Raw genomic sequence first — 20,043 nt, 5'->3', positions numbered from 1 at the left:
CAGGAATGTAGTAGCAGAACAATACCGGTGTTACTGCTGTAGTAACACTGGTGCGTATTCCCATTTTGGGTGTTTGTTCCATAAAAACTGTAGCAGTCTAACTAGTCGAGATAAGACTGCTTTATTTCAATTGACAGAAATTGATTAATATATACATTTCAAAGGAAAATGTTTTCCCTAACATCTTTTTTTCCATACATCATTACATGTTCTTACATATGATTGTACCTGAAATGAAATAAAACATTTTAAAATGGATTAATAAAAAGAAATAACTTAGAATAAAGCACTTTTCAAACAAGCCGCAGATAATGTTAGGTTGTATATACTCTATACACTTCCCTCCAGGGGCAGTGTCTTTATCTTTAAAGATGAGAATGAAATGTAGCATGGACAGATGATCTAGTTCCTTAAATAAAAAAAATCTTTGTGCAAAAGATTTCTTTTCATTTTGCATCACAATTATGATTTCTGTAGGAACATTAAGGGGGACAAATTTTACAATCCTAAATCAGTGTTTGCATTCATCAAGCTATTTTTGTTTTGTTCCAAGACAAGCAGTTGTTTGACCCCTTCTGCCAGCGTACCACTGTCTTCCTCATCACTGAACGTAACCCAGTGACTGAAATCTTCCAAGCTGGGGCGTTTTGAATTTTCTGGGCTGTGTGCTGGAGAAGCAGCTGATGCCACCTGTGTAGGAAGCAGGCAGGAAGAATCTGGTTCCAGGTTCAAGAGATTGGTGTTCTCTGGAGGGCTGCCTGGTGCAGGAGGGCCCTGATGGTTTGCCATCGATTCTGGGGCATTTGGTGCCAGCTGCTGAGCAGCACTGTGTTCTGGACTGGCAGAGGACGTAGGAGCTGCAAGCGCAGCCTGCACAGGGCCGTGAGTCTGGGGGCAGAACCCAGGGTGGTGGTTGTTGGAGTTGAACGTTAACCCACTAAAAAGTGGGTTGTCGCTGCTCTGGAGAACTTGCAGGTGGAGAGCTGCAGGGGCTGACTTCTTTCTTCGTGGTGGCACCTTTGGGGCAAAGGAAGCGTTTTGGGAAGGCAGCGCGATGGCCTCGGCCGTGCTTGCTGAGAGGGGCTGCCTTTCACTGCTCCCCCTGCTCTCCTGAGGCTTCCCAGATTGCGCTGTTCTAGGTTTAGGGACTGGAGTAACCCTGGTGGGACTAAGAATAGCTCCAGCTTCTAGACAGGGCTCTGGCAAGCCAAAAGGAGACTGCGCTGCCTGTTGGTCAAATTGCTCTTCTGTAGATATGGCCTGAGGGGGAGAAAGGAACAAAAATGGTACCTTAAACTCCGAGTCACTACTAGTGCAAGTTTTACTGATGGTGTTACTGAGAAAAGCTGACAGTACTGGAAGGAGGAAAAAAAAACCAGTAGAAAAAGTAGGTTTGACAGCACAGGCTCACGCTGTGCCTGCTCTGTTCTGTTCACGTGTGTCCTGCCTTGGACCAGCGCTCATTTACAGACTGCTGTTTGAGGACGAGGACCCTACAGCCTGTTTGCCCCCTGCATGAAAATACATCCCTTTCTGACCATCTCTCAGGATTTTGCTCCAGGCCAAATTAACTAAGTTCTGAAGAGTTACTTATTTGTCACATCTCTCTGCTGACTAATATTATTTAAGCAAGAATGCAAAGGGAGGGCTAAATTAACGGGGCCATTAGCACTCGCTTTGGGTATGTTCTGACACATAAGGCTGAAGGACAATTACCTTAAGCTAACCCTAACCCAAGAAATGCATTAATGGCTCTGTCGTGTCTCACTGATGCTAGGAACTGAAGCTACAAGTAAGGTCTCAAAGTACAATCTAGCATATACTGAACACTTTAAAATATATGAACAATTGGAACTCGGCTCAGTCCAAGAGGGCAGAGGCTGCTTCAGATTTCTCAGTTAGTGTAACTGAATCAAAGCATTTTAATTATTGCTCTCCCATAGTATTAAAAGATAATATACAGACTTTTTAATCCACTCAAAATATCCAGTCAGTATTTCATGATGGACATATCCCCTGCCACTGCTGCCTATGTGCTGCTGTTAAATTGCCCACATTTGATTGCATGCTTTTTTTAATGATAGCTGTGGACTGGGTGGAGGTTTTTGCAGTACACAACTCCTATCTGAATTCACTCGAAGGAAGGAGTGGATGGAGTTAAACTGAAATAGATACATTCCTGCAGGAGATTTCATATAAACAACACCAAAATAGCTGTCCCTCTCAGCACCTTTCAGGAGTGCCCTAGGAATGGTGGCAACATAAACCAAATAAGCAGACCATTCCTTGGTATTTAATATTGAAGGAAGGGGCACACACTGCATTGTCTGGGTTGTTTTTTCTTTTGTGAAGATGCTAAAAAAAAGATTGCAGAAAGTCTATGTGCAATAGAAGAGGTGGATGCCTTTACAAAGGAAGATAAGGCAGGAGTCCTGACAACTTAGAACAGAGCTTCCTAACAGAGTTTCTGTCAAATGAAGAATATAAAAGGTTATATTTGTCTCTCTCTTGTACTTAAACTGCTTTCACCATTAAATACGCATTTTAGCAGCTCTAGAGGTGAAGAACTATTATCTCCATTGTAGTAAACCTGACAGAGAGACAGATTAAACACCCAACCCCTACAGGTTTGTATTTTTAAGAACATGAACTCTTGAGTAGAATCCAGAATCCCACGTGCAAGGCTGAAACCCCTTTACAGGGTGTACAAGGATAATCAGGTATTTCTGATCAGGACACTGACCAAGGAGCTGCCTCAAATCAATACAGAGCAGAGCACTCATGATGTGGTCAAAAGTAAACACTGTGATAAAGAAGGGGTAAGTCTGAAATCCTGACAAGGTTTAGATGAACCAGAAAAGTAATAAAGTCCCAAGAGAATGGACAGACAATTAGAAAAGCAGAATATGGCTGAGTAAGGAACTCAAGGCTCTTTTTCCTTTCTAATCTCCTTGTACGTTTTTATGCCTTGGTGACTACAACACACAAAACCATTTTAGTGCCTGCTGACTAAGAACTTTAAGTGATAGGACTACATACAATTTGTTTAACAGTCCATGCCTCTTGCCATCATTCACTCTGTGTAAGGGAGGCTGCATGCATCTTACATTTTCTGCCTTGACTCCGGTCCTTTGCAGAGGAACTGGCTTCTTCGTAGTTGGAACTTTGGGTGGCGGGCGATGGGGTACAAGCAGCGGTCCTGCCTGCGACCCTTGAAATGATGCTGACTTTGTGATGCTGGGAAGAGGCTCGGGTTTGCTGAATGTTTGGTTTCTGGCTGGAGCAGGCTTTACTGCGTCTTCCTGGAGTCCTGAAAAGCAAAACCAATTGTGGCATCTTGGCTTGATCAGAATGCAGCTTCAAGAGAATTTCTTTCACAATCAGGTTTCCCAAAACGTGCGTGCCTAAAGGCAACATGCTCAGGCCAGGAAGGTAGGTTTTAGAAATAAACACAGACCTTTGCAATCCTGTTTGCATTTGTAAGAGGTAGTTAGGGAGAAGCTCCCCTGTCTGAAATAATTTCATGCCAAACCAGTGGTGCTGTGCCAGCATTTGGCCAAGTGGATAAACACTGGCTGGGGGTTCAGGAATACCGGACTCAAGCCCCGAGTCTCCTTTTTGCCCTGGTTTCCTTAAATGCAAAATCAAGATAATGAAACCAAGCGCATATTGTGGAGTACTTTGGGAAGAACTGCAAATGCTTGCTGATGGTGCAGCACGAGGGCCTGAAAGTGATGCTGATGGATGAGTTTCCTTACCCACACTGAGTGAAATGCTTCCTGTGAATTTCACAATTAATGGAGAGTAATTCTAATTTCAAAACCAAATGTACAGCACTCTCTGAAGAACAAACATCAGGATGCCTTTATATTTTTCTAATTAAATGGGATTATTCCAGATTGCATTTGCTCTATTTAGAAATGAAAAGGGATGTTTTTCTCCCAAACTGAGAGCTTTGCAAACTCAGGTAGCTATCTGAGAGTCATGCTGCATTCTTTCTCAGTCATACAGCGCTAGCACAAAGAATACTTGCAGAACTGGAAGGTATATTCACACTGCCTAGGTTTCAATGCCTAAGCTAGATACCTGCTCTACTTCACCCTTACAAGAAGCTTTCTTCTCCAGGGTTTTGATAAAGAGCCTAAACAGAGTAGCCTTTCAGCTTGGCTACTGCAGCTAAAGTGGTGCAAGCTTCTATCTAGGTTACAACCATACTTGCTGTCCAAATGTCAACAGAATCCAGGTTATTTCTCCCACAGCTGTATTTTTGCTCTCTAGTTCTGCTTAGTGAGCATTCACTAAATGGAGCAGCAAATATCCTGTATACAACTCTGAGCTAATACAGGCACTATCAGTTAAGTAAGATTCCATCTTTATATTTTAATTTTTCAGAGTGAATCTGGACATAATTAACCCATGGTGCTCCTAGTAACAAGTTCTACAACAAAATACACAACTTAAGTCATCTTGACTTAAAATAAAAAAGGTTAATAATATAGAATCTGACAGAGAACACCACGTACAATCCTGCAGGGATGTGTTTCTCAGTGCTTAGGTGAGCTTCTGAATAGAAATATGTGCATCTGGGCTATGATGGGAAGGATGAATACACCCACGGTTCTCTAAATAAAGATTTTTAGAAATCAGCTGTTCTCACCTCCTTTAGCTTCCATAAGACATCTAATAGCTTCTTCTGCTTCCTCAGCTGTGGTGGTTTTGATCTGCTTGACGTTGTAAGGTTTACTTATTCCAGTCCGGACTTTAGGCTTTAGAAAAAAATATGAGAAAGAGTAATCTTGAGAGAACTGGTTTTTTCTTGTACATGTGTAATCACACACCTGTAAAGTTCTGGTTTTAGCCAGTGGCTATTCAGCAATCTATAAATACTACAGAAATGGTGAGGAGTCTTTTGGCAGATATTACACCTTTGTTACAACTGACAGATAGGCCCTTAGCCACCCCTTGTTCAATACACTGGGGTTCTCATCCAACAAGACAGGAATGGGGAGGTGTTCCCACACTCCAAGTCTCAGCCTCCTCAGAGGGCTGGCAGCCTTGCTGGCAATGGTCAAGACTTTTCCTGTACACTGGGCACTAGCCTGGCCCATCAAAAAAAAGCTGAGAAATGAATTAAAGCACATTATCATGGTTCTGAAAATCCAAGTTAGCATCTGTCAGAAAGCAGCACATGGAATAAACCAACAGTGTCCTGGTCTTGCACCATTTTCTCTCTCCCTCTTCGACCTTTCTAATTTCTGACAATTTAATAACATTTTTCTGGCATCTAGCAGGTCCTACAGTCTAGCATTAGATTACAACACGTTCATCTTAGCGTTTCCAGCTCAGGCATTTGATGGACTTCCTTGTACAACAGCTGCATCATGTACGTGCTGCTCAGTGTCCACAGTGTGTACGGAGATGGGGAGACCAGGACAATGCCAAGAGGCCCTGCTGAGCAGCAGCACTCACTGGCTGCTGAGGAGCTCCCGGTAGCAGCTTTGCCGTTGCCAAGATGGAGCAGGAGGAGTGGCTTCCTGGAGAGAGAGAGCCGTCTGAGGGGGACTTTTTGCCTGATGTTCCAGCTGAAAGAAGAATAAAAATGGATTTTTACATTCAAGAGCTGGTACAACATTTTATCTGCAATGGAGGAAATCCCATGTGCTTTGAAATTGTGATAAATAAAAGAGATGCTGTCACCCTCCCTGCTCCTCCAGGGATAGACATATTAGGCAAGACCTTCCTGTAGGACACTGGGGATCTTGAGTTCCTCTGGTCGAGTGCCCAGAGCAAGACACTGATCTAGGAGGACTGATGGGTTGAATTGTTACTGGTTTAATCTAAGGTGAAAAAAATCTCACCATGGAATAAAATCCTGAAATCTTGAACTGTTTCAGGAAGCAGTTTTCTGTTCATCTTGTTTTCATTTAAGGAATACAATAACCTCAGCTGAGCGTTAACATTGCATTCCAGTCACAGAAATACAGATACCAGTGCTGTCACTTCTGTGCAGCAGACTCAGAAATGAATGGGAATAACCTTGAAGAACTCATCTTCCAGCAGTGAGTCTGACAGAACCTTTAATTTAAGGCTGGAAAATATATACAGAAGACAGACTTTTGGACTGCAGGAAAAATGTGATGTATAGCTTGTGTCATACAGAAAGCAAAGCCCGTTATGCTGATTTAGCAATCAGCATTCATCCAGTAGTAGTCATAAAAACAGGAGCAGCCTAGCACTGATGGCATCTCAGGTGGGTAGAGCTTAGGTAAAGAGCATCATTTCCCCTTTGTGCCTCATTGAAAACCATAAGCCACTTTGCATTTCTTTCATAAACACAAAAGCAAGCAAGAATTGCTTGCAAAGCAGGAAAGGACAAAAACTGTCCAGAACAAGTATTTTGTCAAAGCATTTTAAAAGGAGGATTAAAATTAAGTCAGAAAGAAACTGCATGAAAAGAGGCAGTGACTTTGGAAATCAGCAGGCACAAACACTGATATTTATTTTTATTGCCACAAAGTGGCTGGTCACTCCCGAACCTGAGTGATGAGTCAGTACAAAACATACGGGGCCATTCTATCCTCACTAAAGTGCAGGGCATTTCTTGGTGGAGTATCTGTCATCCTAACAACAAACTTTTCCCATTGCTGACAGCAGCCACTGTCAGGCTGAAACAGACTGGGAAACAAGGACAAGTACCTCAACAGCCTGACATTTCACAACAAGGTATTACTTGCTTTGACACCCAGAAACAGCAGGCAAAACTGTTAGGGTTGGCACAATGTCAAAGGAAGTTAAACTCACCAGGAGGGGGAGGCCTCTGTGGTGGCTGAAGTGGCCGAGGCCTGGTAGGATTGGACTGAGACCTGCTTGGAGTCCGGCGGTGGCACTCCCCACTCGCCACCAGCTCCTGCTTCGAATTGGTCAGGTCTGTATCATCTAGGGGAATTTTAGAAAGAATCTGTATTAGATATCTGCTGGGTGAGATGCACCAAATTTGGATGGTCAAGAGAGAGGTGATTATGAATGGCAACCCTCAACCAGGTATCTCAACGACACAACATGGCTCCTTTCATATTGCTTTGCTCTCCCTGAATGTCCCCCTGCTCTCAATCCAGGAAACATCTATCCTACTGTCAACCACCTCTCTCTCTCCTTTTCCAGCATTTGTTAACTGCTTGTGCCAACACAACGACTGCCTGTGTCAGGGTTACAAGTCACCTTGTTAGATTCTGAGCTATTCATAGCCAGAAAACCTGCAGCAACCTGCTCTCATTCAAACTGTTACAGCAGGCACAGGCAGGCTTGTCACGGTCAATCCCTTGCTCTTCCATTCTGAACAAAGGAATTCCTTCTGAGGACTGGACAGCTTTCTTTGCTCAGGAGAACTGTTCTAATGCCAGAGAAAAAGCCATGTGAATGGCTCACTCATCACATCTCTGCTTTCCAGCAGCATCTCCTAACAGGTACAGCTGCCTCAATCTGCAAGCCCTTGGCTGCATCTTACATGAGTAGGCCATTACACAGCCTTTCATCCTGTCTAAGCCTCTCTGACAGCTGGAGAGGCAAGAAGCAGAGATTGCTCTAGTCTCCCAGTCTCCTATAGCGAGAGCTTTCACTTCAGTCCTCCCAGCCTGCCATGGCTGCCAAGCCATGCAGCTCCGCTCTTTAGGGCTCCAAAATCCACTGGGCTTAGTTTGGTCCCTGTGGTTTGGAGAGGATGGGGAAGGAATTGTAGTAGCAGCAGCCTCTCATACTTCACGCGTTTTTACCCAAATTCCTGTTTTTCAGAAAGCTGTGCTCTGCAGGGAATACTGAGCTGCCTCACAGTTTGCTACTCCCACTCAGCAGCAGATGGCAGCCGCAGAGACGCAGGCTGTGATCTGCCCAACCTGCCCTCCCCCTTCCCTCTGCATTTTCAATACCTCTAAGCTCCTAATATGGGCTCATTGGTAGGATGCAAGGAGTCATGCAGGTGCCTAAAAGCATAGCTTGAAAATCTGACAGTAACACCAAATACAAAACAAAAACCAGCCACCGCCACTCTATCCCTTCCTCTAAAAGGCTGAGGGTTTTAGACAATGGCTCACAGGGACGTCAGTTTCATGAGGCGATGCCCTTCTCTGACCTCAGAAACACACATACACACTGCTCTGCCTGTCACTGGTTTCCACCTGTGTCTAACGCAAGCTATACAATCATCGTATCTTCAATTAAAAGTTACTCAGGCAGAATTGGAAGCTTAGGGAGGCATCTGAAATTGCAGAAACTTTCAAAATGAATTGAATATATCAAATTTTTAGTTGTGTGAGATCATGACCCCACCTTGACCTCCTTCAAACTACACTTCGTAATCTCCATTTACTTTGTGATATTTTTTGTGGAGAGGAGTTAGTGTGGGTGAAAAGAATCACTGCAATTCTCTGTAGCGTAGTGAATCATCACACAATAGGCCAGAGGTGTTTGGAGGGCAAGTCATCCTACAATACAGAGTGATTGGCTTCACGGTATTTAATAATGACAGATTACTCCTTGGCTCAGGAGTAGGTTACAGGGTCTGCACCCAGCATATGACTTTAGTTGGGCAAGAAAGCTGTATATCACCCTGTTTGGAAAATCTGTCTGTGTAAACTTACGAACCTCATTTAATCTTTTTGAACTCTACTTCTGACTCAACCTTTAAAGGTATTAAAGCTTTCACTTTTCTGTCAGAAGACAAAGCACTTCAGAGAAAGTGCAGAAAGACAGCTACTGAATCACTTGCTGTGATGGAGAAGCATTTAATACGTGACCCAGCCTGTCAATGCTTGGTCACCGCAGCACATCCTGATCACAGCCCCAGTGTAAGGCCACCACAGGCTTGGCTAGTTCTTGCTGCAGTTTTTATCAGTATACTCTTCACAACTCTCTTTTACCAACTCATTTCACAATAATGTGCCAACAAGCCAGCTGGCCAGGAAAAAAGGTAACATGTTTATGAAACACTAGAAGAATGAATATGCCTGTTGTGTGAACCTCAACTTCTTCACAAATAAATAAAATGGGGAAAAAAAAGGAGAAACTTTAGGCTTCTTTGAAGTAATTTCACAGAATCACAGAATATTAGGAGTTGGAAGGGACCTCGAAAGATCATCCAGTCCAACCCCCCTGCCAGAGCAGGATCACCTAGACTAGGCTGCAGAGGAACGCGTCCAGGCGGGTTTTGAATGTCTCCAGAAAAGGAGACTCCACAACCTCTCTGAGCAGCCTGTTCAGTGCTCTGTCACCCTTACAGTAAAAAAGTTTTTCCTCATGTTCAGATTGAACCTCCTATGCTCCAGCTTGCTCCCATTGCCCCTTGTCTTGTCATTGACTGTCACAGAGAAGAGCCTGGCTCCCTCCTCCTGACACTTGTCCTTTACAAAATTATAAACATGAATGAGGTCACCTCTCAGTCTCCTCTTCTCCAAGCTAAAGAGACCCAGCTCCCTCAGCCGCTCCTCATAAGGGAGATGCTCCACTCCCTCGATCATCTTTGTGGCTCTGCACTGGACTCTTTCAAGCAAAAATTTGAACACAACAACCTCCTGGACTGTCCAGCTTACATTTGACTGCACTGCCACAGCTACTGCTCACAGGGCCAAGCCCATCACTGAATCAAGAGGATTCCTTTGGTTTAATTTAGCTCTGGCCCTCACCAATAACAATTTTTCATTGGTTGCTCTGGTGATAAAAAACATCAAATGGATAAAAAGAGATAATTTATTCTAACTATGAAAGGAAAACAACATTTCTCAGCACTCCTGCCTTGCCCTGGGCTAGAGAGAAAGAGGATCTAAGCTTTATTATTTGTATTGCTGATAGGCCTGAGGGCTTTGGTTACAGCCACTAACTCAAGGGGAGCTGAGCACTGAAAAAGTACCAAAATGATCATCCTTAGTTTTAGAGGACCTACAATGAAAATGTAAATGAACAGGGAAATAGAGACCAAAGAAGAACAAACAACAAACCTTCAGGTCTTACTTTAAGGGATGTAGACAGTTTACCTTTATGCAACTGTGGAGTTTGTCCAGATCTGTTTGAATGACCTATGGATGCAAAATGTCCACAGCCCTCAGACATATCTTCTTCTGTGTCTGCTACTAGATGTTGACACAAAGCATCATCTAAATCATCATCATCCACTATGTCACCTGCATTAAAACATTAGATAACAAAGATTTGGTGAGGAAATGCATACTCTTGTCTCTCTCCACTACGAATCATTGAGTTTAATGTATGGGTTAGGCAAGCTTCTTGTGTAACTCGTGTTTCATTATAGTTTGTTCTATACAGACAACCGTACCACACATTGGATTTGTTAACATATGTTGTAACACTAAATTGATAGGATGATCTAAGCAACAGTTCTCTGCCCAGGCCAGGTCATGGCTTTACTTACAATCCTCTTTTTAAGTGTAGCTTGATTACAAATCAAGATACCACTGACACTCATACTGTACCTTCTCTGTGCAACCATAGCCAGTGAAGCAATTTCACACAGCTTAGAAACTTGCTGCTCACCTTCTGAGTCATAGTCCAAACTTGAGAAGTCAAAATTTTCTTCCAGAAGACAAGAATTTGCCGTGGGGGACATGGGGGCAATGCTGTCCCGTTTTCGAGCAATTTCTTCCTGAAGGCCCTTTAGCCAGTCCTTGGTCTTGGGCCGGATCTTCACTGTTCTGCCTCTGACCTAACGCACAGAAAGAATTGTTTCCCTTTTGCCAAGCAGCTTCACAAAATGAGAACACCTGAACTGAATAAGCAAGTGCTGCCAGACTGTTGCGTAACTGCTTTGGAAACTGATACAACTCAAGTGAAAAGGAAACACTCCTCATAACAAAGTTTTCAGACTGCAACAATATTCTTGAAAGAAAATCAGCTTCACAGTGAGAAAACACTGCTGCTGCATTTGGGAAATACTTGAGAAATAGGTGAAACATCAAATAATGTCCAAATGATACTGTGATAGTAACAATGGTGTGGGAATGTTCCATTTTTGAGTCAGTAGCTTCAGAACACACAAGAATTTGCTACCTGATGGCACCTGTAAGGAGACGACTCTGCTCAGAAAATCCCAAACATAGTGGTTGATGTATATGGAAAGTATATTTTTAAACAGATTAAGACCACAGCTGCTTAATATGTGTTGCTCTATGCCATTTGGGGTGAGATGTATCCAAGGCAGCAGCTTCAGCAGCAAAAATACTCTGGAAAGTTCCTGAATCAGGTTCCCACCACCTTCACACATTGCACACGTACAACTGCATTTGGCTCTGTGCTATAAATTACATCAATCAAATGAGCCAAACTAATAGTTAAAACTCCAAATGTTAAATAAGAATGAGGGTTAAATCCATTACTTCAATGTTAAGTTTATAGTGCAGCCCCGCAAACAGTTTTTCCAGCACAAATGAGGGGGTTGGGGAATTGTAGAATATGTGCACGGGAAGGAAGAGCAGGGAATGGGAATGTAAATGCCTACTGCTAATGCTGACTTTGCCATGGAGGCCAATGAATCACAGCTTGGCAGAAGGCGTTTATTTGATACACTTAAGAGAAACAAAAAAATCTCCAAACCGCAACCAAGAGAATGCTTTGGCAACAGTATAAAGTCACACATAATCTCAGGAGAACTGCTTCAAGTGCCAGAACAAGGACCAAGCTCGTGTATTCTGCGGTAGTATCAGAGGCCAGGTACTAAGCACTGCTTAGAAGCTCCAAAAGTCACCTCCTGCCCTCCTGAAACTGAAATACTGCATGAAAATCCTCAGCAGCTCTGAAAGCTAAGGACACTGGGAGCACTAGGTTTCTTTAAAATAACACTACTTGAGTTAGCTAGAAACTCAACTATCTCATTCTAAGCAACCACTTTTGAGAAATTTGTGAAAAAAATTTTATTACAAGTTTAAGAGAGTCTTACTTTGACGCCATCTATATCCATAACATGAAGAGCTGACTTGCTGTCTGCAAATGTCACCAGCATTTGACCTCCACTGATCCTAGTAAGAAAAAAAAAGGCAAAAGAAAGAAAACAGCTATGTATTTGGTTTTAGTTCTATTTTCCTCCCAGCTCTAGCTTTTGGGGAGGAGCAAGTGATCTATGAATCCTAGCTGGGCTCTTCCTCTCCCCCATCCTCCCTTGTGTGACCCCAGCGCTCTGCCCTTCACTGGGTCGCTCCTGAAGCAGCAGTGCAAACATCTCAGCAGCTGTTGACAGGATACCCAGTCTGATATCCACACTCCCTCTGTACTAACTTCCATGGCTCTGCATATCGCTCACCTCAGAGGACATGTGATGTTCCCAAAGACTAGGATACCATCAAGCTCTAAAGCAATGAAACAAAACAAAATAAAGCATGTCCTTTTCTTGCTCCTTTTCTTCACAAGCAAAGTGGTGCTGCTTCTCCTGCTCCTGCAGGGGTACTTTTGAACCCTCAACTTCTATTTGGTACTTCATAAAACCATACAACAACAGGTCATCAGTTTTCTCCATTAAGAAATGGGTCAAATACAACATAAACAAGTTTGTGGTCTTATTTCCCAGGTCAACTATCAGGTTTTTTTGCCTGTATTTCTCAAAACAGAAGTCTCAAAGCTATGCTGGAGCCCTAACCAGAATGGAATTAAACTGCTCTGCCAGAAGGTATCACAGTCTCCCTTCCCTCTCAAACTGTGAGAAGCCATACTATTAAAAAATCAAGCAAAATGACCCCCAAAAGAAAGCAGAGCCAGGCAGGAAATCCTAGTGAGTGTGAAAAAGTGCTGGAAGAGAGCAGACCTCCATGGAGGAAGTGAAGCAGGGCCCTGAGGAGGCACCAGCAGAAGAAATCCATGGAAATGAGGCCTGAATCTAAAGGTGATGATTTACAACAAAGCCTCTGTTTTATAGTGCTGTACTGAACAAAATCCTCCTCCACTCAGCCAAGGGAGCTGTTAGACTACTTCTTTAACAGGCTGACGAGAGGTAAAAGATATTCAAAACACTTGCATTCAATTTCTGAAGAAGAATTCAACATGCAGTAAAGGAATTCAGCACACTACTTCCTAATACAAAGTTAATTCTGTCAAGACAAAAAGGGAATTTCTAGTCTGTGTTTTTGAATAGATGGGATGCCATCTCAGATCCCAAACTTACCTGACCAGAACAATAGTGCCATAATCCTCAAACATTTGCATAAGCTCTGTACGCAAGTCCTCAGGAAATTCATTTTTCTCTTCAGGTGTTGGTGATAGCAGATTTACCACTACTGTGGCATCCAGTGGTCCCTGGAAAGACGACACTTCCTGGAAAACACTCTCACGGGCAGCTTCATTAACTTCCTGAACTTCCACTTCTACAATAGCTAACACTGGCCTACATGAAACAAAGGAGAAATGGTTATTTAAAATTAAGATCAACATCACCCAATAGGAAATGCTTATATAAAATTAAAATCAATGTCAAGCAGGAGGACAGGTAAGAACTTAGCTGTATGAAGGTCATACAGTATATTGTTTAAACTCCATACATCTATAATTTTTAACTCCACAATGTCAAATCTCATTGCAAATACTTAATTATGCCTGTGGTACCTTAGAAGGAAGAGATTATTATATCTGCTTTACACAGAAAGAGAAGCAGAACAAATTACCTGAGGTCTCACTGCAAAAAAGCACTGTGGCTGGCAATACAACCCCGAAGTTCAGCCCCTGGTGGATTGTTTAATTTTTTCTGCTGTGGAAGATCATGCCTTGAGCACTGTTAATTACATTTACCAGCTGAATGTAACAGTGAAGACACACCATAAAGGAATTCAAATAACAATTGTGTGTAGCACTTCTGGCAAGCCTGCAGTCTAAAGATGCCAGGATACTTCCCTCATTCTCAAACAGCTGTCTCCCAAACATCTATAGATCATGAAGGCAATGTATTATTTTCTGTTAGACAAGGCCACATAAAGATGTCCTCTTCCAAAAACTAAGGACAAGGTTCTTCAAGTGCATAATGTGGCTTTGTAGCAAATGTACGTCAATCCATCAGATTATATACAGCCAACACCGCAAACTTGCTCCTTCAGCCATTTCTTACAAATTACCTCCCTGTGTGCCAGATCTAAATAGAATTGAGAAAGCTGTCTGAGGAAGTAAAGCTTGTCTCATCTCTGTGGATGCAATCCACAGTCTCAGACTTCCACTTGCACATACACACACAGCAGTAACTGGGATGGCTGCTCTTCTATGTCAGAATTGCTGCCTCCTACTTGCAATAGAGCAGGCTTTGCAATATGCATTACCAGAACATGTGAAAGCAACAACAGCAGAGTTAGAAAGGAATAGTAAAGGGAAAAAAAAATGTATAGGAAGTTTTAACTATTTCTATAAGCATTGTGAATCATCATGCATTTCCATATGTCACAAAGATACAGCTAAGCCCTTTTCCCAGCACAAACCTTGGGAAAGGAAACCTGCTGACTTAATTAAAAAGCAGTTTTTGCAGTCAAGTTTGCTGAAATAGAAAACCAGTGTACGACAGCCATGTTTCACAGATTGCATCCTCAGGGTCCTATATAATGAGCGCAGCAGTTCCACTGTGCTTTGTGGAACACAGCAATGTCAAAGCCTTGACACAGAGAAATTGATTGCAAGAGGCATGTTCTTGCACTGCTGGAGGAATACAGAGCAGTCCTTGCACGCAAGAGCACCATGAGAAGCACAGAGCCAGCTGCTGTGGGTCACTGAGGGCTCCTAAGAGGAACAATATTGTAGCATTTCCAGGGGGCATGCAAGGGGTGCAAAAAAAGATTAATCTGAATGCAAGGGAGCTTTCAAGGTGTATTTATTACAGAATTTGTTTCAGAGAAGTGAAGCAGTGAACAAGTTTAACAAGGAAAGGTCATTCATATCCCTAAAGAGAAGTTAATGATGTGGACCAACCAGAGGCACTGGTCTCTGTTTCTTCTTCCTTCTCCCACGACCATTTCTAAGAGAAGCCCAACACTTCACAACTCTGAAGAGGTCACATCTGGCCCTACATATGTGGTCTACACTTCTTCAGGCCACACCGTCCCAACCTCCTCCTCCCTCCACAGGAAGCTGAGCAGAAGTCCATCAGAACAGCTTGTTTGGGTATCAGAGCTTTTCAAAAACAAGCAACAGAAAGCCCTCAGTTTTCTATACCCATTGCCGCAACTTATCCAACCCTTGCTGAGACCACAGTGCAGCAGAAATCAATACAGGACCATAGATACTTGCTACCCTGGTATAAAACACACCACAAGGGAAAAAAACCCAACCAAATGGATACTGAACACAGAATATGGGTGTAATTCCTGTTACAGTCAGACTTGGTCCCTCACTCTGAAGGTGTAATTCATTATAACACATTCTAACCTAGCAGCCCTTTCTCTGATTATTTGCTTAGGACTTTACCTGTGGTCAGATGCTTGCAGCTCCGCTCTCCCATAGTACATCAAGGCTCCAGGGGTCCAGGTGTGCCTGACTTTAGTTTCAGCATTCAGATCGCTGTCTAGAAGATTGATCTCTCCAGCTGTGCAGCACAAAATATTACTTAAATTTCACTCAAAGTTAGTTTTACTAACAGTTAAAACCTATTTACGAGGATGCACTTCACAGATCCGAGTAATGGGAGGTAGGGCTTTTTTGTTGTTGTATATACCACTCAAAGAAGAGCTTGTATCTAGGAAAAAAATACAGGGAGTGCAACAGAGACAGCTCATCACTAGAATGAGACACCTGCAAAATGGTTAACCTGAATGTCACGCAATCGATTAGCTTAACAATCAGGGTTGACAGCGAGTCATGCTAATATTTTCCATCCTGTCCCATTACGGAGCACAGAGACAGACACTGCACTTGCAATTCACTGCAAATCTGAATATTACACAGGGTCTGGAGAAATAATGCACAAGAGAGAGGAGAAAGCAACCCCATGCAAATCCAGCCTCCGACTTCCTTTGCAATGCATTAAGGTGACAGAAAGTGCTCCAGAAGTTACGCTAGAGTGAGGTATTATATTGCTGTCAATAACAGGAAAGTTTGTAGGTCATTGTTTGGGCTAGTGGATAATTTCTTTTCTGTGGGGCTGAAAATGAGTTAATATGGAATACGGCATTTCTGCCTGATCACTCACACTGGGGCCATACTTTCCTCTCAGAAGGCAAGCAGTCATCTAGCCTACAGCAGCGAAAAGCAGCAAGGCAAAAGAATTAGCACTGAGAGACAGAAGAGTCTCGACACCAGCAGTAAAGGAGAGGAACTCAGGTTGCAACTAATAAGAAAAATTTTGCAGGGCTTGGAAGGTGTGTGAAAAACCAAGAGGTCAGTTATATACCCATGTGAGCTAACCGTGGGAGGCCTACAAGCTCTAAAGAAAGGGACCTGTCTCAGCTCTTGCAGAACAGCTAGATAGGTCCTAGGCTCTGTGTATGCTCCATCAACTAAAGTGCTCCCAGTGGCTAGTCTTGCCATGCGAAATAAGGAACATGCATTGAAAATGCTGAAGGGTTTTCTTTCTCCAAAAATGAAAACAGCCAGCACAAGGGGGCATTTTTAACTTCCTTTTTATGTCATACAGTTCTTTCTTTGCAGATTACATCTCTATTAATGGTTTAAGCTTTTACTTTATTTTTCCTTTTTTAACTAAGAGTGAGTAACTGTATCACATTGACATGTACTTTCTGATTGCCCCAGTTTTGCTTTCTAGTTTTAACACTTAGTGTACTCAGGGTATGACTTGCATTCCAAGCAATAGTTTCCAGGCACGTGAAAAATCACATCCATGAGCACAAACCAAGCTACTTCTCCAGTGATTACACTTTTAATACACATTTGTTCAGATTTTATAAACGTTGGGAAATAGCTGTACCTGCAGACTGAGAGAATGATTATGAAAACTGTCCATGGATATGCAAAGAAATAAATTTTATTTTGTTATCGTAACTTTTGATTAACAAGTGAAAACAGCCCTTCTGTTGTGCTGGCCACTCATGACCTCAAAGTACTTTATAAGGACTAATGAAAACTCCCTCAATTCCAGAAACCAGCAGAAATATTCCTAAGATTTACCAAGGCAGAAGAAACTACAGAGAAGTGCTTATACACTTACTGAGGACAACAGTCATAACCATCTAGGCATTCTAACAGGGGAACTTTATGTGGACTAATGGTTCTGTTGAAGAGCAACAGAGTAATTTCGAGATTGCCACAGCTGGATTGTTTTCAGTTCCTCAGTGAGCTCCTAGCACCTTCTCAATCTGCAGCGTGAAGCCTTTGCTCACACATTCAAGAAGAAAGGGTGCTCTCTGTCTCTGCAAGTTATTCCAGTGAAGCTGAAAGAACATCTGCTTGAGTAAAGCCGCCGCAATTTGGCTAAGCCTATGGGACACTCTTAAAGACAGCTCTCAGCCCAGAACTCACTAATTCCCATCCTCACCATTCACTAAATTAAATCCCCTTATGTGGGCTATGGATGAAACCTAAAACTATATTTGGATAAAGGAAGATAAAAGATTCTACAGACCTGTTTTTTCAAAAGGCAGTTTCTTTCTCCACCAAAGCACTCTGTCAGTCCAAGCTGGGGTTCTGCACTTATCACTTGTATCGTAAGCCTCTGAGCCAACATCATATTTATATGTTGGTCCAAAATTAATAGTCCCTTCATGGAAGTCTTTAAAAATCTATGAAAAGAAATACCATCTCTGATTAAGTTACAGATGAGGTAAGCGCCATTGAGACATATCAACTTTCTTGCAAACACAAAACATTTTGATTTTTAAACAAATTACTACATTCATGTACTACAAACAAGGGTCTGAAAATGCAACTTTTTCACTCTCTCAAGGAATTAGACCAAGCCAACATGCAGGTATTCAGGAAAACAAAACCCACTGCCTTACTTTTCCACTGGATTTTTGCTGTTGTAGTTGATCAAATTCCAGAAGTGTCTTCCAATCTTGACGTTTGAGAAAATAGAAGACTTCTTCATATGTTAGATCAATGCGATAGTTAAAATCACCACACCAGAAGACATAGTCATGTGAGAACACGCTCCGCCCCTAGTTTAGAGGTACAGAATACTCTTAATGTCAAATCACATTCACGAAATCACCTTTTAAATGCACTGAAATGTACAACTCAGTCTCTCTGAATTACTAAATAATGGACTTACCACATTCTATTTCTTAAAATCCATTTTGTGCTAAAATGGAATGGTTCCTTCACTGCCTTTTGCATCCTGCTGAGCTAAGCTTTGTAAACAAGAGTGACAGACTTTGACCCCTGTTTCCTGAAGGTATGTCTAAGCTGGGACCCCAGCTTTGTATTCACAATTTGGCTATCATGAATATTAAAAACAGTGTTTGTTTCCCTAACACATTTCACACACACATATTCACATATTCTAAACATAACACAAAATGTGCTTCTGGTACCAAGGCACGTTCAGCAACACAGGTCCGGAGTAATAATAAGCTCCAAATTTGATCTTATGTGCACAACATAGTTTTGTAAATGTACTGAAATAAAATGTCAACGAAAATTCACTCCAATTTTAAGTTGAACATCCTATTCTCTGGCCAGTCTTTTTCTTTTTTTTTCAGGTAACATATAAGCATCTAAAACCCAGAGATTCATAAAGTAAATGCTTCAGAGCTGTGGCTGTCATAGCACTAGAGGGCACTCTTTATATGCATTATACACACAAGGTATATTTAGCTATTGTAAATATAAAGGACAGAAAATAGTTAATGAGGTATTAGAAGGAAAAACTACCATAAGCACAACTTTATGGCCATTTGGATCAGATATTCTATGCAGGACGTTCAGACTGTCAGTATTAATTCTCATATAGAACAACTGATTGATATGCTACATTGTGCCAAGCCTCTAAACCCTGCAAACAACAAGGAGTTAAAATTTTGTGCTCTGCAACCTAAATGCCATTTTTTGCTGACTGACCAGAATACACAAAGTGGTCCATTCCCTCCCTCGTTTAGGACCTCTCCAGAGAGGTCTGAGAAAGAAAGCATTGTGGAAATTAAAGCAACCAACATTAAGGGAAGCAAAGAAGCACTGCTACCAAATCCCATGGGTTATCTGCTGACCTGTGGAGAGAAGTGTGAAATAAAACACTAGGGTGATTGATTTGACACCATTTAGGGGAACAGTTATTCATACAGACCAACAGTGCCTACTTGCCAAACTCTGAGAAATACCAGCAGTTCCTTGACAGGGACACATTCATGAGGACAAAATGAAGGGAAGAGAAAGTACCGTATCAGTGACCAAGAGCTGATATATCATACCCAAGCAGGAGAAGCTAAAGCACTGATGTACTGAGCGGCACAGATGGTCTTTTAGGACCCCATACTAACTGGTGCTAAAAAGAACCATCAATACCATGCTCTCCAGCTCTCCAGAAGTCACCTAGATCTTATCCATGAAGCTTTACAGATTTGTCAGTGATGTTGCACCGTTCTGAAAGATCAACTTGAAAACTGTTCAAAGGCGAGGAGTTTTCAAGCACTGCAGCAACTATATTTTTTGGTAAGGTGTAGAACCTCTGTAAAGCAAGTGCTATACTGGGTCGTATCTAGTTCACTGTGAAACATGCTGCTTTTTGGTTTATTTTCGTTTTTTTTAAAAATGTTTTCTTTACCATTTTCTTTTATGCCCATTCTCCATGGCACTGAGATGACTTCTTTAATGACCTGTCATCAAAGACACCCTGAGACCAGCTTTCATAATGCAAAGATACAGCCTTTATCTCCAATGTTTTTAGTATACATACACCTATACACTTACCATTGGGAAGCTGAGTTTCTGTGTGATTTCTTTATAATCTTCATTTCTCTCTTTCACCTGAGTCTGCCCAGCAGTTAAGTGACTGCATATAAAGCAGAAACTGGTACTATAGAACTGAAAACGAATGCTCACTGCCCCCTTATTTCCAGCTTTTCCTCCCATTCCTGTCTTCACAGTGTCTATTGCGACATCCCTGTATTTAAAAACAAATAGAAAGAAAAAAAG

The 20,043-nt window shown here is 42.2% G+C and overlaps 1 protein-coding gene across 1 annotated transcript in view; it reads right to left on the bottom strand.

The window, feature by feature from the left end:
• Nucleotides 1-498: 498 nt before the first annotated feature.
• SYNJ2 (synaptojanin 2) overlaps nucleotides 499-20,043 on the bottom strand; it is a 56,272-nt gene continuing 36,727 nt past the window's right edge. The window contains exons 14-26 of the mRNA XM_010190780.1: nucleotides 19,819-20,011; nucleotides 17,913-18,071; nucleotides 17,537-17,693; nucleotides 15,427-15,544; nucleotides 13,154-13,372; nucleotides 11,939-12,017; nucleotides 10,540-10,708; nucleotides 10,023-10,169; nucleotides 6,802-6,936; nucleotides 5,470-5,582; nucleotides 4,658-4,766; nucleotides 3,108-3,310; nucleotides 499-1,260 (exon numbers count right to left, since the gene is read on the bottom strand). Coding sequence (XP_010189082.1) covers nucleotides 499-1,260; nucleotides 3,108-3,310; nucleotides 4,658-4,766; nucleotides 5,470-5,582; nucleotides 6,802-6,936; nucleotides 10,023-10,169; nucleotides 10,540-10,708; nucleotides 11,939-12,017; nucleotides 13,154-13,372; nucleotides 15,427-15,544; nucleotides 17,537-17,693; nucleotides 17,913-18,071; nucleotides 19,819-20,011 — 2,563 coding nt within the window. The remainder of the gene's footprint in view (nucleotides 1,261-3,107; nucleotides 3,311-4,657; nucleotides 4,767-5,469; nucleotides 5,583-6,801; nucleotides 6,937-10,022; nucleotides 10,170-10,539; nucleotides 10,709-11,938; nucleotides 12,018-13,153; nucleotides 13,373-15,426; nucleotides 15,545-17,536; nucleotides 17,694-17,912; nucleotides 18,072-19,818; nucleotides 20,012-20,043) is intronic.

Source organism: Mesitornis unicolor, unplaced genomic scaffold, assembly GCF_000695765.1.
Source record: "Mesitornis unicolor isolate BGI_N332 unplaced genomic scaffold, ASM69576v1 scaffold2878, whole genome shotgun sequence".
In the NCBI taxonomy this organism is placed as follows: domain Eukaryota; kingdom Metazoa; phylum Chordata; class Aves; order Mesitornithiformes; family Mesitornithidae; genus Mesitornis; species Mesitornis unicolor.
Note: the sequence above shows the minus strand (reverse complement) of the source record. Positions and strands in the feature narration are given on the sequence as shown.